Below are 24,812 nucleotides of genomic sequence, written 5' to 3' on the forward strand. Positions count from 1 at the left end.
TCCAGATTAGGGTCATTCTTAACAAAGATATTTAAAAAAGTTAAATATCCTACCTTTAATAAGAGGCATTTGAAGTAAAAAAAAATGTTCCCTTGTATTCAAATGCCTCCTCCAAGCAGGCAGAGATTTGGGTCTATTTTGTTACTCTGAATCTCTAGAAATTAGAGCAGTGCCTGCTATGTAGTAGAAACTCAATAAATACTTGTTGAATAAATAAATGAATGTTAAGTCTCCACAACTCTCCAATCAATGACAGAAAAAATATATAGAACAATTATTTCATCATCTAAATGTTTATGGATGTAGCTTAATTTTACACTAAGAATGCATATAAGTTTATTTACAAGTTAGATGAAAATTAAAAGGAACAAATACAAAATATATATTGGCTTCTATTTACCAAATTATAGTTGTGATTATATTTCTTACTGAATCTATTCCAGAAACTCATATTAATTGAAGCAAGTTTTGCTGCTAAAAGGGAAAGCTGTCCAATAGGTATTTGTAAACTTTCATTTTCCAAAATTAATGCTCATGGAAATTAACTGGTTATTTCAAATAGCCTATAAGATAAGTCAAAAAGAGAAAAACAATGGACTTGAAGGTCAGACTCCAAAGTTCTGGATATTAGATGGAATTCTGCCACTCATTGACTATTCTTGGGAAAAGCTGCTTTTTCTCTCAGAGCCTTTATCCTAATCCGTCAAATTAAAAAAACCCAACCTTGTGAATGTTTGGCTATGTTTGTTTGTACATGTTGGGATGAGACAGATCAGACTTGATTCTCTCTTATGGTTCTAAAAGTGTAAATATAATTTGACTAAAATAATACTTTGATATTCCCAACAATAAGTTTATTATTAATATAACATAAACAGAATTCCTTATAAAGATGACCAAACACCTATATGCTGATATTATCTACAGGCAAGCCCAATAAAACATTTCTTCCTTTTTTGACCTACATTTACAAGTATAAAGCAAAGTCCTAAAGCACTCATTTTCACCTTCTGTAAGAACTTCCACAAGCAATTTTAAAGAATTCTCAAGAGTATTTTTGCTTTCTCTAAGTCCGTATATAAGCAATTAAAAAAATTTTAACTGATTTTCCCAATAATTTTAATTGTAGTCACTCACCAGATTTAGAAGTTCTTTCTCTTCTACTTCTGTCACTTGATGCTGTTCTTCGCTCCTTTTGCTCCATTCTGGGTGCAGGTCCCAGAATCTTCTTTACTAATTTTTGTCCATCTCGCCAAGAAGATGTACTTATCAGATGACTACTACCTAAAATATACATTGCATTGAATTTAAAACTTGAGTTTTAGCTCTAAAATGTGTATCCACTCAACTATACAGGTTTTATAATTAGTTTTATCCTTTATCTTCTGCCAGGGTAAAAAGTTCAGAAATAATTTTATATTAGCCCTAAGCCCCCAAAATCAATTAATAGTTTGTTAAAATCTTGATTTACCCACATATCTTAAACAAGTGTAAAATGCTTTGAAAGTTAAGTACCAAATATTAATAATTCCCAAAGCTCAAAGACTAGGGCACCCAGTCTAACAATTTTGGCACAGAACAAAAATATGTCTTAACAATTAGTAAGTGTTTTGTTTACCAATACTAGCATAGTACCTAGCACATAGTTGGTGCTAAAATGAATGAATGTTGAATGAATAAATGACTTAACTGAAGCATAGGAAGAAAATCTAAAGAAACATGTAACAAACAGTCAAGTGATTACCTTTGAAGAAGATGGTATTACAGGGACCTTCATATTATATTTTATATCTATGTACCGAAAAGTATGCACAACATTTTTATGCCTAAAACAATGGCATTATAAAAATATCGTCTACATTTTAAATGTTATTATAACTGTTGCTCTCATAAAAGTTCATAAATATAAGAGTGTATTCCAATAAATATGGCTGTTTACCACAAGAAAAGTTTTCATTTACTAGTTTGAGATTTTAAGAAAGTTAAAATTAAACCACCATCTAAAATTAGATGGTAGCTTAAAAAACAATGACATGAAGTACTGTTTACAAAATAGAAACTATAAAAATATGGGACATATAAAAAATGCTTAAATGCAAAGTAATATAAAAAATAGAATGAAGATGAAAATAGTGAAGTAACACTTGAAACCTAATTAAATTGGGAAAATTGTTTTTACATTAATAGCTAGTTGCTGGTAAAATTACAATAAAATCACTCTACACAATGTTTGCCAAAATACAAATGAGTACAGTTTAAAAAAAAAACAAAAAAACACAAAAGCGTTCATTCCTCTTGATCAAATAATAGAAATTTATCCAATTAAGTATTCCAAAAGAAAGAAAATGCTCACTGTATCATTCTTTTATAATGTCAGAAGTAACCTAAACATTGAAGAATGGTGAATAAATTATGTAACTATTAGATGGAGTATTATGTGCCCATTTCAAATTATAAATTCCATAAGAAATAACAGAAATTTCCTTGTGAAAAGATGCTAAGCGAAAAAGATACAATATTATGTAAATAATGATTACAATTACATACTATTATGATTTTAACACTACTGTAAAGCACTATACAAAATAATACTAATACATTTTAAGTCGGGGTGGTGGTTTTATCTTTCTATTTTTTTCAAAGCTGTCTGAAACAGTATTTATAACAAGACATTTTATTTAGAGTTTCTTAAAAAAGGGCTTTAATTTAAAAATTTAAATGAAAGTAAAGTGTTAATGAAAACATCTACTGTATAGAAAGGTCAATTATAAATGTGTGCTGTTTATTTTAGAAGAGAGGCATTTTTCTATCTTATTATTAACTTTCAACAGTCTACCTAAAATGTTAGGAGTTTTAAGTATATTGTTCAATCTATTTATAAGAAGCTTTATGTTCTTAAGCAAAATGAGAGAACAGGCTTCTTTTCAATTTCAGCTTAATTTTCTCAATCAAAAACAAGTAACCATGAATAAACTGGGTAGTTATTTATAAATGCTGGCTTCTGAATATCCTGGGTGGTTATTTCTAAATTCTGGCTTTCTGAAATAGTCTCATGAAGTCATTGGGAGAAAAAGAGGACTTTCACTATAGATAAACTGTTAATACAGCTTTAGCACATCTAGTGACATTCTGTCTAGGTCACTACCACAGTGCATATGGGAATTAACCCACCACAAAACTGAATAAATAAAAGATCAGTGTTCATAAGTTATAGTGGTTCATGTACTTTATTTCAAACTCTGCCTCTGACAAAAGTATAATAAAATATTGTATTAAAAACAATACTTTGCCTTATTTTTTTACTGCAAGAATTAATTTAGTTCATATTCAGATAATTCATTTTCCTGCAAAATTTTATTTATTTATATACAGTTAGGGTTAACTCTATTATTACATCTAGAGTTAACAATGAGCATCACAAAATACATTATTTGTCACTTTACTGATTAGTCCATAACCAGAAAAACCTAAGCTTAGTATAGCATAGTGCCTTATACATACCAAGTAATCAAAAATATTCACATAATGAATAAATGTATGAAGATTCAGAATGTCTACAAACTGAAAGTGACAAGCTCCCAACTTTCTCTACTCTTAGTCCAAATTATTCACTAAACATGAATATCGCATACTAAATAGTAATTTTCAATACAGCCAGATATAATAACTATTATTAATAATGGAATCACAGCTAACCATGTGCCAAGCATTATACTGAGTGCTTTTAGGTATTAACTCTTTCATTCTCACAACAACCCTGTGAGGGAAGTACTACTACTTTACCCATTTTACTATGGGGAAACTGAGGCACACTAAGATTAAGTAACTTACCAAAGGACATGACAGAACTAGTTCTAAATCCAGGCAAACTGGAGCCAGTCTACAATGCTAACCACTACAGAACTAGGGAATTCTCTTTTTTCCAGTCTTGATCCATTCAGAGTCCAGCTTGACCACTGCTTGCTTGGACTGTGGTGACTCTGTTGTGCAACATTTATTCTCATATGAGAATAGTGAAGGGACTTAGTGACAATCATAAGCAACCCCCTTATTTACAGAAGTTCATTACATAAAAATCATTACCTTCAATCTGGTTCATTTCTATTAAGAATAATATTAGAAGAAAAACTTTAGGGGGTGATGCCTATGTTCATTATCATGATAAACATAAGGTTTCCTAGATGTACATATATATGAAAATTCATCAAATTGTACACTCTATATATCTACAGTTTATTCTATGGCAATTATATCTCAAAACGCACATACATACACATATACAAAAGATAATGATACATAAAATGTATTGCATATTTATCTGTGCCAAGCAATGAGAACATCTGGTAACTGATATTTATAATTTTCACCTGTGTAGATGCTATTTCAGTACTAAGATGAACATAATAGAAAACTAACCTGTTTTACATTCTGTATTTGATAACTGCATTACTTTTTGGACTTTTCGTACAGGCTTGACTGCTTTCTTTTCTTTACTTTTTTCAGCAGGTTTTTCTTTTATAGAGATATCATCTGAAAAGCAAAACCATTTACAGAAAATACTACTCCCATGTACCAATCCATCCTCCCCCAAGTATGAAAAATCAATATAAAGTATATGTATGTTTCAAGCAGGGAGAGAGACACCTTCACTGAGGTTATTTTGACAATTCATGACTCATTACAAGCTACCAATGTCAACACTCTTCTCACTGAGAGGTCTAAAGATTACCACTACTCCACTTCCAGTTTCACTTGCTTTGTTATTTTTTACAGGAACCCTTGAGAAATTAACCCTATTTTCAAAAACTGGAAGAAGCCGCAACAGTAATGCTTTCCTAGTCATGATCAGAGGATTTATAGAATCTCAGGTGAACATTTTCACAGATTCCTATTTCACTTAAAAATTCCTACATAACTGAGTTATGAATGAACTTCTACAATAAAACTATATAAAATCCTCAAAATATCTCTAAATTAGGTCCTATTATGATTATGTCAGTGAAGTATGTCAACCTATTTTACATATATATTACTACTTGCTATTTTAAAAAATTCCAACCTGGAGAAATGTACTGACTACATATATAAATTATAAAAATTTAACCTCAATTTCAAGATCTGAATAAATGTACTTTAAAATACATACGGGGCTCTGTATTCAGGAATAGTGGAAATAAGTACAAGTAAAAGAGGCAGGAAGATACCTAGTGTCCAAGAAATAACAAGGAGGTCAGTATGAGTGACAAAGAGAAAAGAAGTACTAACTAGGGTCAGAGAGATCACAGGGGCTGGATCATGCAGGGCTTTGCAGGCCATAGCAAGAACTTCAGCTTTCACTCAAGAGTCAAATAGGAAGCTTTTGGAAGGTTTTGTGCAAAGGAGTGACAGGATCAGAATTAAATTTCAACAAGGTTATTCAAGCTGCTGTGATGACAACAGTGATGAGAAAGAAGCAAAGACAGAAGCAAAGAGACCAGTTAGGAGGCTATTGTAGTAATCCAGGCAAGGGACTGATGGTGGCTTGGAAGCAGGTGGTAATGATGGAGGTGGTAAAAGTGATCATATTCTAGACATATTTCAGACAATACTAGATATAGGGTATGAGAAAAATAGAGGGGGTAGGGTCCAAGATGACTAAACATTCTGAGCCTGAACAATCAGGAAAATAGGATTAACTGGGATAGAGAAATTACCAGAGAAGCATGAGCTCCATTTTTTATATAAGACTGAGAAATCTGTTACACATCTGAGGGGAGATGTTGAGTTAAGAGTGGATATAAGAACCAGAGATCAGAGGAAAGGTCTAAGTTACATACATTTGGGAATCAAGAGCAGCAGACAGAATTTAAAGGCCTGACACCGGATGAGCTTGCTTAACATACACGCAGAACTTAAAAAAAAAAAAAAAACAAAGAGATACAAGTGCTGAGACTAGAGCATAGTAATGTTTTAGAGATCAGGGAGCTGATTAGAAAAAGACAACTAAAAAGGAGCAGCTAGACTTAGGAAGAAAACCAGGAGCTTATGGTATCCTAGATGTCAAGTGAAGAAGCATGTCTAAAGCTGCTAAGAGATCAAATACAGTAACAACTGAGAATTGATGTGATAGTCACTGATGATCTTGATAACAACAGTCCACAGAGAAGTAGGGGCAAAAATCTAAAGAAAGGATTCAAGAGAGAAAGAGGAAGGAGAAAAACTAGAGACAATGAATATAGGGCAGCTTTTGGCAGTTTTCCTGTAAATGGAAGGTAAGAAACAGGGCAATAGCAGGAAGGTGCATAGGATCAAAAGCAAGTTTTAGATGGCTGCGATAAGCATGTTATCAACAGTATGTTGATGAGAATGACCAACTAGAGAGGGAAAAAATGACAATGCAAAAGAAAGGCAGTGGAGGCGGGGCAAGATGGCAGACTGGTGAGCTGTATGTTTTAGTTACTCCTCCAGGAAAGTAGGTAAAAAGCCAGGAACTGCGTGGGCTGGACACCACAGAGCAATCTGTCTTTGGGCATACTTCATACAACACTCATGAAAACGTGGAACTGCTGAGATCAGCGAAATCTGTAAGTTTTTGCGGCCAGGGGACCCGCGCCCCTCCCTGCCAGGCTCAGTCCCGGGGGAGGAGGGGCTGTCAGCTCCAGGAAGGAGAAGGGAGAATTGCAGTGGCTGCTCTTATCGGAAACTCATTCTACTGATTCAAACTCCAACCATAGATAGACTGAGACCAGACACCAGAGACTCTGAGAGCAGCCAGCCCAGCAGAGAGGAGACAGGCATAGAAAAAAAACAACACGAAAAACTCCAAAATAAAAGCAGAGGATTTTTGGAGTTCTGGTGAACACAGAAAGGGGAAGGGCGGAGATCAGGCCTTGAGGCGCATATGCAAATCCCGAAGCAAGGCTGATCTCTCTGCCCTGTGCACCTTTCCTTAATGGCCCTGGTTGCTTTGTCTATTAGCATTTCAATAACCCATTAGATCTCTGAGGAGGGCCGTTGTTTTTTTTTTTTTTTTTTTTTTAAATCCTTTTTGCTTTTTCTAAAACAATTACTCTAAGAAGCTCAATACAGAAAGCTTCAAAGAATTGAAATTTGGGCATGTCAAGTCAAGAGCAGAACTAAGAGAGCTCTGAGACAAAAGGCAATAATCCAGTGGCTGAGAAAATTCACTAAACAACACAACTTCCCAAGAAAAGGGGGGTGTGGGCTCACAGCCACCATCCTGGTGGACAGGAAACACTACTGCCCATCGCCAGCCCCATAGCCCAGAGCTGCCCCAGACAACCCAGTGTGACGGAAGTGCTTCAAATAACAGGCACACACCACAAAACTGGGCGTGGACATTAGCCTTCCCTGCAACCTCAGCTGAATGTCCCAGAGCTGGGAAGGGGGAGCAGTGTGAATTAACAGAGCCCCATTCAGCCATCATTTCAGCAGACTGGGAGCCTCCCAACACAGCCCAGCAGCCCAGAACTGCCCTGGGGGGACGGCACTCACCTGTGACATAGCACAGTCATACCTCAACAGAGGACCCGGGGTGCACAGCCTGGAAGAGGGGCCCACTTGCAAGTCTCAGGAGCCATACGCCAATACCAAAGACTTGTGGGTCAGTGGCAGAGACAAACTGTGGCAGGACTGAACTGAAGGATTAGACTATTGCAGTAGCTTTAAAACTCTAGGATCATCAGGGAGATTTGATTGTTAGGGCCACCCCCCCTCCCCGACTGCCCAGAAACACGCCCCACATACAGGGCAGGCAACACCAACTACACACGCAAGCTTGGTACACCAATTGGGCCCCACAAGACTCACTCCCCCACTCACCAAAAAGGCTAAGCAGGGGAGATCTGGCTTGTGGAGAACAGGTGGCTCGTGGACGCCACCTGCTGGTTAGTTAGAGAAAGTGTATTCCACGAAGCTGTAGATCTGATAAATTAGAGATAAGGACTTCAACTGGTCTACAAACCCTAAAAGAACCCTATCAAGTTCACCAAATGCCACGAGGCCAAAAACAACAGAAAATTATAAAGCATATGAAAAAACCAGACGATATGGATAACCCAAGCCCAAGCACCCAAATCAAAAGACCAGAAGAGACACACCTAGAGCAGCTACTCAAAGAACTAAAGATGAACAATGAGACCATAGTACGGGATATGAAGGAAATCAAGAAGACCCTAGAAGAGCATAAAGAAGACATTGCAAGACTAAATAAAAAAATGGATGATCTTATGGAAATTAAAGAAACTGTTGACCAAATTAAAAAGATTCTGGACACTCATAGTACAAGACTAGAGGAAGTTGAACAACGAATCAGTGACCTGGAAGATGACAGAATGGAAAATGAAAGCATAAAAGAAAGAATGGGGAAAAAAATTGAAAAACTCGAAATGGACCTCAGGGATATGATAGATAATATGAAACGTCCAAATATAAGACTCATTGGTGTCCCAGAAGGGGAAGAAAAGGGTAAAAGTCTAGGAAGAGTATTCAAAGAAATTGTTGGGGAAAACTTCCCAAATCTTCTAAACAACATAAATACACAAATCATAAATGCTCAGCGAACTCCAAATAGAATAAATCCAAAAAAACCCACTCCGAGACATATACTGATCACACTGTCAAACATAGAAGAGAAGGAGCAAGTTCTGAAAGCAGCAAGAGAAAAGCAATTCACCACATACAAAGGAAACAGCATAAGACTAAGTAGTGACTACTCAGCAGCCACCATGGAGGCAAGAAGGCAGTGGCACGATATATTTAAAATTCTGAGTGAGAGGAATTTCCAGCCAAGAATACTTTATCCAGCAAAGCTCTCCTTCAAATTTGAGGGAGAGCTTAAATTTTTCACAGACAAAGAAATGCTGAGAGAATTTGCTAACAAGAGACCTGCCCTACTGGAGATACTAAAGGGAGCCCTACAGACAGAGAAACAAAGACAGGACAGAGAGACTTGGAGAAAGGTTCAGTACTAAAGAGATTCGGTATGGGTACAATAAAGGATATTAATAGAGAGAGGGAAAAATATGGCAAACATAATCCGAAGGATAAGATGGCCGATTGAAGAAATGCCTTCACAGTTTTAACGTTGAATGTAAATGGATTAAACTCCCCAATTAAAAGATATAGATTCGCAGAATGGATCAAAAAAAATGAACCATCAATATGTTGCATACAAGAGACTCATCTTAGACACAGGGACACAAAGAAACTGAAAGTGAAAGGATGGAAAAAAATATTTCATGCAAGCTACAGCCAAAAGAAAGCAGGTGTAGCAATATTAATCTCAGATAAAATAGACTTCAAATGCAGGGATGTTTTGAGAGACAAAGAAGGCCACTACATACTAATAAAAGGGGCAATTCAGCAAGAAGAAATAACAATCGTAAATGTTTATGCACCCAATCAAGGTGCCACAAAATACATGAGAGAAACATTGGCAAAACTAAAGGAAGCAATTGATGTTTCCACAATAATTGTGGGAGACTTCAACACATCACTCTCTCCTATAGATAGATCAACCAGACAGAAGACCAATAAGGAAATTGAAAACCTAAACAATCTGATAAATGAATTAGATTTAACAGACATCTACAGGACATTACATCCCAAATCACCAGGATACACATACTTTTCTAGTGCTCACGGAACTTTCTCCAGAATAGATCATATGCTGGGACATAAAACAAGCCTCAATAAATTTAAAAAGATTGAAATTATTCAAAGCACATTCTCTGACCACAATGGAATACAATTAGAAGTCAATAACCATCAGAGACTTAGAAAATTCACAAATACCTGGAGGTTAAACAACACACTCCTAAACAATCAGTGGGTTAAAGAAGAAATAGCAAGAGAAATTGCTAAATATATAGAGACGAATGAAAATGAGAACACAACATACCAAAACCTATGGGATGCAGCAAAAGCAGTGCTAAGGGGGAAATTTATAGCACTAAACGCATATATTAAAAAGGAAGAAAGAGCCAAAATCAAAGAACTAATGGATCAACTGAAGAAGCTAGAAAATGAACAGCAAACCAATCCTAAACCAAGTACAAGAAAAGAAATAACAAGGATTAAAGCAGAAATAAATGACATAGAGAACAAAAAAACAATAGAAAGGATAAATATCACCAAAAGTTGGTTCTTTGAGAAGATCAACAAGATTGACAAGCCCCTAGCTAGACTGACAAAATCAAAAAGAGAGAAGACCCATATAAACAAAATAATGAATGAAAAAGGTGACATAACTGCAGATCCTGAAGAAATTAAAAAAATTATAAGAGGATATTATGAACAACTGTATGGCAACAAACTGGATAATGTAGAAGAAATGGACAATTTCCTGGAAACATATGAATAACCTAGACTGACCAGAGAAGAAATAGAAGACCTCAACCAACCCATCACAAGCAAAGAGATCCAATCAGTCATCAAAAATCTTCCCACAAATAAATGCCCAGGGCCAGATGGCTTCACAGGGGAATTCTACCAAACTTTCCAGAAAGAACTGACACCAATCTTACTCAAACTCTTTCAAAACATTGAAAAAAATGGAACACTACCTAACTCATTTTATGAAGCTAACATCAATCTAATACCCAAACCAGGCAAAGATGCTACAAAAAAGGAAAACTACCGGCCAATCTCCCTAATGAATATAGATGCAAAAATCCTCAACAAAATACTTGCAAATCGAATCCAAAGACACATTAAAAAAATCATACACCATGACCAAGTGGGGTTCATTCCAGGCATGCAAGGATGGTTCAACATAAGAAAAACAATCAATGTATTACAACACATTAAAAACTCGAAAGGGAAAAATCAATTGATCATCTCAATAGATGCTGAAAAAGCATTTGACAAAATCCAACATCCCTTTTTGATAAAAACACTTCAAAAGGTAGGAATTGAAGGAAACTTCCTCAACATGATAAAGAGCATATATGAAAAACCCACAGCCAGCATAGTACTCAATGGTGAGAGACTGAAAGCCTTCCCTCTAAGATCAGGAACAAGACAAGGATGCCCGCTGTCACCACTGTTATTCAACATTGTGCTGGAAGTGCTAGCCAGGGTAATCCGGCAAGACAAAGAAATAAAAGGCATCCAAATTGGAAAAGAAGAAGTAAAACTGTCATTGTTTGCAGATGATATGATCTTATATCTAGAAAACCCTGAGAAATCAACGATACACCTACTAGAGCTAATAAACAAATTTAGCAAAGTAGCGGGATACAAGATTAATGCACATAAGTCAGTAATGTTTCTATATGCTAGAAATGAACAAACTGAAGAGACACTCAAGAAAAAGATACCATTTTCAATAGCAACTAAAAAAATCAAGTACCTAGGAATAAACTTAACCAAAGATGTAAAAGACCTATACAAAGAAAACTACATAACTCTACTAAAAGAAATAGAAGGGGACCTTAAAAGATGGAAAAATATTCCATGTTCATGGATAGGAAGGCTAAATGTCATTAAGATGTCAATTCTACCCAAACTCATCTACAGATTCAATGCAATCCCAATCAAAATTCCAACAACCTACTTTGCAGACTTGGAAAAGCTAGTTATCAAATTTATTTGGAAAGGGAAGATGCCTCGAATTGCTAAAGACACTCTAAAAAAGAAAAACGAAGTGGGAGGACTTACACTCCCTGACTTTGAAGCTTATTATAAAGCCACAGTTGCCAAAACAGCATGGTACTGGCACAAAGATAGACATATAGATCAATGGAATCGAATTGAGAATTCAGAGATAGACCCTCAGATCTATGGCCGACTGATCTTTGATAAGGCCCCCAAAGTCACCGAACTGAGCCATAATGGTCTTTTCAACAAATGGGGCTGGGAGAGTTGGATATCCATATCCAAAAGAATGAAAGAGGACCCCTACCTCACCCCCTACACAAAAATTAACTCAAAATGGACCAAAGATCTCAATATAAAAGAAAGTACCATAAAACTCCTAGAAGATAATGTAGGAAAACATCTTCAAGACCTTGTATTAGGAGGCCACTTCCTAGACTTTACACCCAAAGCACAAGCAACAAAAGAGAAAATAGATAAATGGGAACTCCTCAAGCTTAGAAGTTTCTGCACCTCAAAGGAATTTCTCAAAAAGGTAAAGAGGCAGCCAACTCAATGGGAAAAAATTTTGGAAACCATGTATCTGACAAAAGACTGATATCTTGCATATACAAAGAAATCCTACAACTCAATGACAATAGTACAGACAGCCCAATTATAAAATGGGCAAAAGATATGAAAAGACAGTTCTCTGAAGAGGAAATACAAATGGCCAAGAAACACATGAAAAAATGTTCAGCTTCACTAGCTATTAGAGAGATGCAAATTAAGACCACAATGAGATACCATCTAACACCGGTTAGAATGGCTGCCATTAAACAAACAGGAAACTACAAATGCTGGAGGGGATGTGGAGAAATTGGAACTCTTATTCATTGTTGGTGGGACTGTATAATGGTTCAGCCACTCTGGAAGTCAGTCTGGCAGTTCCTTAGAAAACTAGATATAGAGCTACCATTCGATCCAGCGATTGCACTTCTCGGTATATACCCGGAAGATCGGAAAGCAGTGACACGAACAGATATCTGCACGCCAATGTTCATAGCAGCATTATTCACAATTGCCAAGAGATGGAAACAACCCAAATGTCCTTCAACAGATGAGTGGATAAATAAAATGTGGTATATACACACGATGGAATACTACGCAGCAGTAAGAAGGAACGATCTGGTGAAACATATGACAACATGGATGAACCTTGAAGACATAATGCTGAGCGAAATAAGCCAGACACAAAAAGAGAAATATTATATGCTACCACTAATGTGAACTTTGAAAAATGTAAAACAAATGGTTTATAATGTAGAATGTAGGGGAACTAGCAGTAGAGAGCAATTAAGGAAGGGGGAACAATAATCCAAGAAGAACAGATAAGCTATTTAACGTTCTGGGGATGCCCAGAAATGACTATGGTCTGTTAATTTCTGATGGATGTAGTAGGAACAAGTTCACTGAAATGTTGCTATATTATGTAACTTTCTTGGGGTAAAGTAGGAACATGTTGGAAGTTAAGCAGTTATCTTAGGTTAGTTGTCTTTTTCTTACTCCCTTGCTATGGTCTCTTTGAAATGTTCTTTTATTGTATGTTTGTTTTCTTTTTAACTTTTTTTTTCATACAGTTGATTTGAAAAAAGAAGGGAAAGTTAAAAAAAAAAAAAAAAAAAAAGACAAACAAGGAAAAAAAAAAAAAAGATGTAGTGCCCCCTTGAGGAGCCTGTGGAGAATGCAGGGGTATTCGCCTACCCCACCTCCATGGTTGCTAACATGACCACAGACATAGGGGACTGGTGGTTTGATGGGTTGAGCCCTCTACCATAAGTTTTACCCTTGGGAAGACGGTTGCTGCAAAGGAGAGGCTAGGCCTCCCTGTATTTGTGCCTAAGAGTCTCCTCCTGAATGCCTCTTTGTTGCTCAGATGTGGCCCTCTCTCTCTGGCTAAGCCAACTTGAAAGGTGAAATCACTGCCCTCCCCCGTACGTGGGATCAGACACCCAGGGAAGTGAATCTCCCTGGCAACGTGGAATATGACTCCCGGGGAGGAATGTAGACCCGGCATCGTGGGATGGAGAACATCTTCTTGACCAAAAGGGGGATGTGAAAGGAAATGAAATAAGCTTCAGTGGCAGAGAGATTCCAAAACGAGCCGAGAGATCACTCTGGTGGGCACTCTTACGCACACTTTAGACAACCTTTTTTAGGTTCTAAAGAATTGGGGTAGCTGGTGGTGGATACCTGAAACTATTAAACTACAACCCAGAACCCATGAATCTCGAAGACAGTTGTATAAAAATGTAGCTTATGAGGGGTGACAGTGGGATTGGGAATGCCATAAGGACCAAACTCCACTTTGTCTAGTTTATGGATGGATGTGTAGAAAAGTAGGGGAAGCAAACAAACAGACAAAGGTACCTAGTGTTCTTTTTTACTTCAATTGCTCTTTTTCACTCTAATTATTATTCTTGTTATTTTTGTGTGTGTGCTAATGAAGGTGTCAGGGATTGATTTAGGTGATGAATGTACAACTATGTAATGGTACTGTAAACAATCGAAAGTACAATTTGTTTTGTATGACTGCGTGGTATGTGAATATATCTCAATAAAATGATTAAAAAAAAAAAAAAAAGAAAGGCAGTAAGTGCAGAAGTAGTATCTTCAAATACACAAGAACAAATGCAATCTAAAACGCAAGTCAAAGGGTTGGTCTTATCTAGAAATACAGAAAAGTCATCCACCACAATGAGAGAAGGCAGAGTACAATAGGCAGGCCTCTTTAAGAGTCCTTTCACACATATTATTCTACTAATCATGATGATACTATCCTATAAGGTATTATTGTTATTATCCCTATTTTGCAGATAACAAAACTAAGCAAGGGAGGTTATGTAACAGCTAGTATATATAACAAATAAGTGGTGGAGCCAGATTTCATATCCTGGCAGGCTGGTTCCAAAGTCCTTGCTCTTAACTATTACATTATAAGTCTCCAAATAAGAAAAAAAAAAACTTCTGAAAGCAGTGTTCCAATAATGATAGTAAGAAAACTGGAAGGGACATTTAATGTCACAAAATGTATTAGAATTTCTAAGGGGGCTTACTCGAAAGATCTTAGGCTTGGGAATCAGACAGTTGGCTTTGAATCTTGGCTTCAAGACTTAACTACTTCATGCAACCTTCGGCTAATTACCTTTTGAGCCACCATTTCCTCAACTGTAAAAAATTCAGAAGATTAAATACCAAGCATCCTGTAAAAAATCATACTAGGTCCTCAATAAATAGTAAATCATTAATATTATGACCTTCTTATTTCCCCTCTCCCTACATTTCATGGGTTCCTCCTGCTTCCAGTTCTCTAACATTATTTCCTTCCTGAAATGCTCATTTTTTTCTGCTTCTTGACCTCATGTCAGTATCTTATCTGCCACCTGCCAATTACTGACCATTTCAAAGATCTCAAAGGTCTACAAGAAGTGAACTTTAACTAGGTCCTGCTCTGCCTCCTTCAAATCTGGCAGACCCGACTCTGAAAATCCCTCAGTTTAAAAACAGCCTGTTCCTGTCTCACCAGCCATCTAAGCTAATTTTAACTCTGGAGCAGAGCCTAGAGGTAGCTAAGAGAACTTTATGACTGAAACCACCACCTACTTTGCTATATACCATGTTTGGTGACAGTTTTTATGTTTGAACATTATAAACTAAATGGTATGCATGACAAAATATTCAAAGCAAAAAATAGCTCTACTCTTACCTGCAAAGTGAAGTGCTAAGTCTCCATACAGTTCTCTACTCATGTTTTGAAACTCAGCCTCCTGCCAAACTTTCCCATCAGGTGTTCGAATCTTGGTCTCTGAAGGGTTGAAACCTAATATATACCAACAATGCAGAACATTCTTATCAAAGTTGCTTTATAAGTTTTGTTTGCTTGTTTGTTATAGTCTTTTCTAAAAATGGGATATAATTCATACACAATAAAATTCACCCTTTTAAAGTGGTTTTTAGTATCTTCACAAGGTCATGCAACTATCACCATTATCTAATTCCAGAACATTTCATCACCTAAAAAAGAAACGTACCCATAAGTAGTCACTTCCTATTCCTAAACTCAGCCCCTGGAAAAGTAGAGATACTTTCTATCTCTATGATTTGCCTATTTTAAAGATTTCATATAAATGGAATCGTAAAGTATGTGGCCTTTGTGTCTGGCTTCTTTTGTTTATTAGCAAAACATTCTCAAGATTCAGCCATGCTGTAGCATGAATCAGTAAATTTCATTCTTTTTATTACTGAATAATAATCCATTGTATGCATATCCCACATTTTGCTTCTCTATTCATCACTTTATGGACATTTGAGGTGCTTCCACTTGGAGCTATTATGAATAATGTACAGAACTTGTGTTCTAGTTTTTGTATGTACATGTTTTCAAATCCCTTGGGTATAATATACCGAGGGGTAGAACTTCTAGGTCATTTGATGACTCTATATTTAACTTTTTGAGTAACTGCCAAACTGTTTTCCAAACAGGTTGCACTATTTTAAATTGTTACCAGCACTATATGAGGATTTCAATTTCTCCACATTCTCACCAATACTTGTTATCGTTTGTCTTCTTGGGCTCTTAAGGTGCATTTCCCTGATTACTAATGATATGGAACATCTTTCTTGGCTTTAAAAAGAGGAGTGCATAATTAGCTACCACATAATGTGTTGACAAATGCTGTTTGGAAAAAGTATGCTTCAGCAAGATAAAGCAATATACATTCATTCTAAAAGACTAGAAACAGAGAAGTGCTCAATTAAATCATAGAAGAATACCAATAATCAATTATGGATTTCAGAGAAACAAACTATTCTTCTCAACATTAAAAGAGACAACATTCTTCATTTTTCTTTTCTTTGAAACAGGTGTTAAGTGCCCCAAACTGTCTGGTATTGCCCATGGCTGAACAAATGGACAAGCTGCTGTCTACATAGGTAAAAGGTGCCTAAAGTGTGGAAAATAGGTCTTTAAAACATTCTTGTTCAATTCTCAAGAAACAATATACATGTGCTATTTCCTAGGGATTACCATTCAGATTTTCCACTTCAAATTTATCATGACTCTTTAAGAAATGCACTGAACTCGAAATGCTATTTTGCAAAATAATAAAATAATGAATATGGATGATAATTAGAGCAGTATAAAGATAATTATATTTTTAAAGATGAGCTCAACTTATCCAAGAACACCACATATATATGAGGGGAAGTGGGGGTCTGGACCAACATTTAAGTTTAAAATGGTAAATTGCTTTGTAATACAAATAATTTTATAATATTTTAAGACAGCAAAAATTAATAAATACCTGACTTCATATTCTGCTGATCCCATCACTAGTATAAAATCATCTTTCTTTTCTTTATCCTCTTATAGCACCATTATTTGCTTCTTTCAAAGCACTTATTCACCATCACCCTCCCCAAATTTAAAGTTATTTCAGGAATGAAATCTTAGCTTATTCATACGTGTATTGCCCACAATTTATTGCAAAGAATGGCAACAAACACATTTTTGTAGAGTTAAATCAATGTAAAGAATGGGCTGAAGTCAAAAACGAGTAAAAGCACTTTACAGGTGTTTGACAAAATGTACCAGTAAATTAATCACCATGTCCAATAAGAACAATCTTAGGAACAGTAACATAAACCTAATTATACCTGACATCTGTGACAATGGGCACATAATTATGTCTATGTTATTTAAGGAAAAAAAAAAGATATACAAAGTATTCAGTCTATTGCAAAATGCAATCTTCCATAAGAAAGTGGGGCAATTCCATGCAAATCTATCTCTGTCTCTGTCTCTCAACTATTATCTTCAGTACCAACGCATCTCACCTCTATATTCAACACTATCCTTTTTTCTCATCTCTTTAGAGAACATTTATTTCTATGGCAGTCTTTATACTTGCATTTTTAATTATAAGCAAACTTCAAGTTTTCAATATTTGCACCAGTTTCTCTTCCTTTCTCCATGCCTTTATTTCCTCTTCCTTTTCCACATTAAAAATTTTTTTTGGTTGAATTTATTAGGTAGAATAAAAAATTTGTTGTGCACCTACTTATGTCTAGCAAACTGTACTAGACTGTGAGATAAAATAAGGATGACCAAGATAGGCTTCTACCTTCATGAGGCATTTACATGAAAAACAAAAAGATGTGCTAATAATTAACTACATTACAAGAAAGAATCACATAACATTATTTGTGTTCACCACTTCAAATTTTAAAGTAGAATAATAAAAACACATCCTATGTATCCTTGAAAACAGTAACACACAAAACACAAATTAAAAAACAAGACACAGAATGGTGGATTTAGTATGCTAATAACTGTATTAAAGGATGAAGAAAAAAATGTTTATATGTACGTACACACATGCACATTTATTTATTTGCTTGTGTATGCAAAAACTATCTCTGGAAGGAAACACAATTTAACACAAGTAATTTCCAGGAAGGGGACCAGGTAGTTGGGGCACAAAAGTGACACAGACGTTTCAGGCATGCCTTTTTCATCTTTTGAACTGCAAACCAAGTGAATTTATTAAGTATTCAGAACAAATCAAATTAAAATGTTACATTATAATAAAGTATATTAAGATGCTTTTTATTTATAATGCTAACAAGTTGAGAGAAAATAGCTCTTCACTGTTGCTAAAACTAAATCCAATGCTTAAGACATCAGAAAATATATTCTGTAATGATCTCTCAAGTGTAAGCTATATTTCATAAATTAACCCCCCAAAAGTTGAATTTATAAAATATCTTAATATGAAAACGAGTATGTTAAAAAATTAGTGAAATATGCAAAATCACCAACTCAAAGAAAGTTACATTTAAGATTTTCACTATAGTTTGACAGTTGTTTGTTTTTGTTTGATTCTTAGGTTTGTAAAAATTATTAAATAAACTATTAACTCAAATTGACCATCTTAAATTTGCCTTAGTGGAATAAACTTTGGTATTTCAGAACTGTGACTTGTACAGCGAACAAACCTAAAATGTATAATCTGCATTTAATGGGTCTGGCAGAAGTACAGCAAAGGTTTTTGCATAATCACTATCTCAGAACCTAAAAGAATATTTTGACCCCACCATTTGTTATTTGCTCTTTCAACAGCTGGATAATTACTACATAGTGTACTAATGACTAAAAGGACACAAAAATATTTTATTAATAATACATAAATCAATCCTGGACACCAGAGAAATTATTCAATATTCTAAAGGGAACTGCTCACAATTTTATCACAGATAAGCTAGAATGCATATCACTAGCAAGACGTAACAACAAAGCAAAATACAACTGATAATTGCTAAAACTGTACATAGTAAGATCTGTTCTAGAGGAAAAGCTGACTAATGACATCTTAGGAACACAAAACTACAAAAAATAATCAGAGAAAAATTAGATTTGGTAGAAAAACACAAAAGTAACTACAGCAAACATTGCTCTTAGTTTGTCAAAGACCTAAAATTAACAGAAGAAACAAATCTTAACAAATTTTGACATTCAGAAGTTTAGCTCGAGAAACTGAACTGGGAGGAAATGTCCACAAATGTAAAGCTATACAATGGCAGAAGTTTTAATGACAAAAGTCTGACATGGACTAAAACTGACCAATGAATCAACTCTTCACTGAAAACTTTACATAGATAAATCTGTGAAATAATTACAGGAACACAAAAATGTAAATAGAAAAACTATAAATTCCTTAAAACTACCACATGTAGAAACCTGAATTAGCAAACAAACAAACAAACAAAAACATCTTAGCTCTGAAAAGCAGTTTCTCAATGAAAATTTATCAATGTTGGTATAACTCTGATTTAAACATATGTTTTCTTCACAGGGGAAAAATCCTTAGGGTCAAAACTTGAAGGTTAAAACAGTGTCAAAATGTAATTGCCAAACTATTCTGTACCCAAAATATTCAGTAGGAATTAAGGGAATTATTTCTAAATTATTACTGGCAAAAAAGAGCAATATTCTTAAAACACTTCTCTGAAAATGGTACTAATTCTTACTTTCTCTTTGTTCTACTTACTAAATGTTCATATGGTGGATTTCAAACTTTAAAAAAGTCCCAAGGGGAACTTGTTAAAAATTCCAATTCTGGAATTTACAATCTCTAAAATCTCTCCCGAGAGTCTGATTTAGATCCAGTGCAGTATCTTGGAATCTGCATTTTTTAACATAAGCCCTAAGCAATTTCTTATGCAGTTGATTTTAAAATCACACCCTGTTCTAAAGATGACCATCTCATTTCAAATATGGCCTAGAGAGAAAGATGCACAAAGAGAGAAGGGGAGAGTTAAGAGATACAAAGACTGATTACAAACCTTTATATGTTGGAGCAGGTGGCGCTGTTGCCACTTTCCTGACTTTTGCTGTCACTGAGCTGTCAACATTGACTACCATCACAGGATGGTCAATAGGACCCAGATTCTGCGCCCGGCCATTTGTTTCTTCTGAGTGTTCCCACTGTTTCCTAATCCGCTCCTTGAGTTTTTCCAGTTTGACATCATGCTGTCGCCGCTTTAAAATATCTAATCTTTGGGAATTGGAAGTACTAGTAGAGGATGGAGAAGAGTCAGCTATCCTTAACACTTCTGGATCAATATCATGGCTAATGTTATTCACTGAAGTCTTTAAACTGTTCTCATTTCCTTTTGCTCTATTAGGCTTTTCTTCCTCAGTTCTCATAGGAGCTCCCATCTTAATCAAACATTCAGAATGCTGTAACGCGTCAATTGCTGGTCGATCATTTAAAAACCTAACAAGTGTATCATTTATGACAGATGATTGGGAGCTCTCAAAATCACAGCAACCTATACTCCTTTCTTCTCGATTGCATATCATCCGGTCCCCACTCTCAGCCTTTTCTTCAACTCCATTAATATCCATACAATATATATGCTTTGACTCCAGATGGTTGGGACTTAAATTAGAAGGTGTGCCGTGGATTTCCCTATTATAAAAAAAAAAATTTTGTTTTGAATAAAAAGAGTACAAAAACCAGTCAAACTGAAACCAGTCACACAAACTGAATGAGAACTGTAAGCTGATATTAGAAACCAACCAAACAAATAAACAAAACAACACTGATATTATATATCTAGAAATTCCAGTAGTTAAAACAAAAATAAGATAACCATTACTAATATTAAAACTCAATGTTCAATGCTCCCTATCAAGTTAGAAGGCAAGTAATCTAAATAATAATCTGCATATTAAGAAACATCCAAAAGACGTATGGAGAAATTTCCTTAAGGATTCCATAAAATAAGACTTTGGATATTCAGTTGACACCTATTACCAAAATGTATATTTAACATCTAAATAAGGTACCAAATTAACAAAAAGATTGAGGGTAGAAATAAAGTAGAACTACTCTAAATATATACCTCCAAATAAATGTAGTTGGTACAGTTAAACCTCTCTTAACACAGAGCACTTTTTGGCAGTTCTAAACTATGTGAACCATATCCAGAAACTCAAGATTAAGCAAAGAAGCGTGGGAACAGCCAAAGTATATATTAAAAAGTCCATATTCTCTATTCATAAAAACAACAGCAAAAGCCTTCCTTCAGACCCTTTTTTCCCCCTCTAATTTTACATGTAATTCTAATAAGCCTTATTTTAGGCCAGTTTATTAAAAGGGAGAGTAATAAAAACAAATAAGCCTTGTCAGTAAGAAGAATAAATGAATAATGAAAAAGTAACCAAAAAAATTATAAAAACAGACATATCAACAATCTGAACCTGCACTGTCTGAAACGGTAGCTACCATCCACATGTGGCTATTGAGCACTTGAAATATGGCTAGTACAAATTGAGAGGGGCTGTAATATTAGTTACACAATTGGTTTCAAAGACTTAGGATTAAAAAGATATAAAATACCTTACTAACAAATTTTATAAATATTAAGCTAGTGCTTAGAGTAAGACAGATTCATGTCCTAACAGAAACTGATATAATCAGCAGATATGTAATCAAAATATTAAAATGAAACGTGAATGCTATACTAGAGGAATTTTTATAGCATTATAGGAGCATAGAAGGACTAACTAGGATAGGGTTTTAGAGTGAGGATGGGAACAGATCTGGCGATGTTTCATAAAAAAGGTGATAAATAGATGTCTTTTAAGTGATGAATGGAGTCTGCCAGGTGGAGAACGACTTTCCATTTACAGCTATAATATGCACATTTTTTTCTTAAGAGATACATAATTCATACAATTTTAAATATCAAGTAGTATTTTTTGCGGGTAGAACATTAGTATGTAAGTAAGGACTCAGTAACTCAGTTTCAATTCTGGTAGTGAATATGTTTCTAGGCAAGTTGCTCAATATCTGCATGGCTAGAGATTCTGAACTCTGATTATTCTTCAAATTCTTCTTTTCTCCTTTTTCTAAACTATGAACTTTTATCCAGATTAAGTCCCTGGCCTTCTTCTCCTCTCTATATTTTTTCCATCATTTTTACTGATTCAATACTAGTGACAACTACCAAATTTATATTCCCAGACTTGACCATTCCACATACATTCCTCCCTAAATTTTAAAACACCTACTGAATATTTTCACCTAGATATTTCAAATTGCATCAAATGCAACACATTAAAATTGAACTCATAATCCACTTCCACCTCTCAAGTTCTCTGTCTCAAATTTAAAAGTACATTTTCCTAGTACTACAAAGTGCCATCATAAAACTCCTTAATTTATTGATTGACATTTTAAAACATTAAAAATGTTTATAAAGTAAACAAAGAAATATAAAGTCTAGTGATTATTACTCATTACTATTTGCCATACTAAGAGTATGAACACATTTAGACCACTGGTCAATTGGTCCTCAAATTAGAAAATTTTACATTTTTATCAGTTGAATATCATAAACCATCAGTTGAAAATGCAAAGCACTTACTATCTATACTATCAAACAAAAAATCATACATCAATCTTGAACATTAGACTCAGTAAGCTACTGAAAGGAGTTGTTGGCAACAAAGTAAAGTAACAAAGCAATTTACATTCTCAGTAAGAAATTAATTTTAGGTAACTGATTACCGCTATAAGAAAAAAAAGAAAGCTAAACTATACAACATTCACTATGTAGAACACCCAATCTGAGATTTTAAGGAAAAAAGAAAGCTACCATTCTGGAGACTGAATAATTTGTCTCTAAGTAACTTACTTATTGCAATGATGGTGGCCTAGGGTAAATAATTCTATTTCTTCCAAAAAAAAAGGAAAAAAAAAAATCAATCTGCAAAAAAGAAGCATAAATCAGTATTTCATAATATGAAAGATTCTTGCTCTATCTTTTGTAGAGAATGAAAAAGTTATCAACCCAGAGTCAAAGTGCTACAAAAAACTCAGAAAAAATTATAATCTTATTGTAAATATTTTTCAACACTAACCTATAAGAAACCAAGGGTTCACGAAATTCCACGCGATTATTTTTCTTCACATTACTCTCCAGGGTGGTAGCTCTGAGAGGACTACGAGATTTCTCTTTTCGTGATTTAGAAGATTTGGAGGTTGAAGCATTAACCCAAGAATCATCAAGATATCTACCATCTGAAGAAAAAGGTAAGCTGTGAGAACATATAAAATGCAACTATCTATGGGTTTGGCTAGTATCTATGAAAATAACTTAGCTGTCTATTTCTGCCATCTCTAAGCTGGATATTACAGAAATAGATGGCATACATTCAAGTCAAATTTCTACTAATTCAATCTATAGAGAAAGACTGTATTCCAAACAAACTGAATACAAAATAAAATTCAACATATAAAATTCCTTTTATCAATGGCTCTCACTTAAAAGAGAAGTATCAGATAAAGTCCAATAGATGCACAGTTAAAAAGTCAGAATTTAGGTAGAGTACTGACCTTCAGGCTTTAGCCCCCAATTAAAAACCCACAGAACAAAAAATATGAAAAGACAACCAAAGAAAATATTTGCATTGTATCAACTTATGATAGTATATGTAACATTGATATTCCATTTATAATTTTAAATCTCAATAAAAAAACAGAAATCTTTATTCACACATTGAAGTCAACTAAATTTCACTTTAAAGTGATATACCTGCAAACTGAAAAAATAAAAAAGACATACATAACCCCAAAGGATCAAAATCAAATTTCCATTACTAAAAGCAAATAAAATCTTAATGTCAAAGGTGATGCAGTGGTGCTAAAGTCCCTGATCAAAAGTATGAAAATAGCATTTACAGCCACTGAATACAAGCCTACTTCATAACAATTCACTAGCAAAGGAAAAAAAGTAAGTACTGACAAGGTATAGTCTCTGACGACAAAGCAAGGAAATACATTGGACTATAAGAAGAAATTAAATTTAAAAAAACTAACATCAAAACTTATTTAATATTTTATATCTTTGGAAGTAATAACTTTATACATACCTTTTCGACTTATTTTTCGGGTTGCATTTGCAGAAGGTTTCTTGGTATCCATGAGAGAATCAAACACAGCTGTGCTTGTAGGGACTACTTCTAATTTGTTTTCAATGTGTCTCAGCTAAAGTTTAAACACCATCATAATACCACAAGTTAATTCTGCAAATAATCCAACTACCACTGATTTTTATGATTCTTTAAAACTATATCGCACAATAACTTTCGTCAAAGTTGAATAAATTAGGTTTTTTTTCATTATTTATAATTTAATCTACAACAGCTGACACAATGCTGCCCAAATTTGGATAAGAAAATCAAAAAGATTCTAAAAAAGTAAAAGAGTTGTTAAGTTTTTTAAAGCAATAAAGTATCTAAAATTATATGTTGCATAACCTTATGCCATATTTCTTATGCATTCTACATGCAAGAATGATGAAAGAATGATTCAGTTAGATTAAAATTTAGGACCAAACAGCTACAACTTTTTTTCAATCTTACAACTATAAAATCATTTTCATAATTAGCTCAAATTCACAAGGCAGAACTCTAGATTGGTAAACACTCTGTAATATAAGTCACCATTTGGTATAACTACCAATATTTTCAAAGATTTTGAGAGCATTCCTCTCTGAATAGCAGAGCATTATATGCACACTGGAGAAACCTGGACAACACAGAAAAAAAGTATACAAAATAAAATAAAAATCATCAAAATTCCACCCCAGAGAGATAAACACTG

The 24,812-nt window shown here is 34.6% G+C and overlaps 1 protein-coding gene across 4 annotated transcripts in view; it reads right to left on the reverse strand.

Moving 5' to 3' along the window:
• The window catches only part of CEP350 (centrosomal protein 350), a 261,140-nt gene that overhangs the window by 202,069 nt on the left and 34,259 nt on the right, over window positions 1–24,812 (reverse strand). For all 4 annotated transcript variants that reach the window (XM_037825243.1, XM_037825242.1, XM_037825245.1 and 1 more), the window contains exons 4-9: window positions 24,080–24,194; window positions 23,069–23,228; window positions 19,981–20,609; window positions 15,344–15,457; window positions 4,417–4,530; window positions 1,138–1,284 (exon numbers count right to left, since the gene is read on the reverse strand). In XM_037825243.1, the coding sequence (XP_037681171.1) occupies window positions 1,138–1,284; window positions 4,417–4,530; window positions 15,344–15,457; window positions 19,981–20,609; window positions 23,069–23,228; window positions 24,080–24,194 (1,279 nt within the window). The remainder of the gene's footprint in view (window positions 1–1,137; window positions 1,285–4,416; window positions 4,531–15,343; window positions 15,458–19,980; window positions 20,610–23,068; window positions 23,229–24,079; window positions 24,195–24,812) is intronic.

Source organism: Choloepus didactylus, chromosome 2, assembly GCF_015220235.1.
Source record: "Choloepus didactylus isolate mChoDid1 chromosome 2, mChoDid1.pri, whole genome shotgun sequence".
NCBI classification, from domain to species: domain Eukaryota; kingdom Metazoa; phylum Chordata; class Mammalia; order Pilosa; family Megalonychidae; genus Choloepus; species Choloepus didactylus.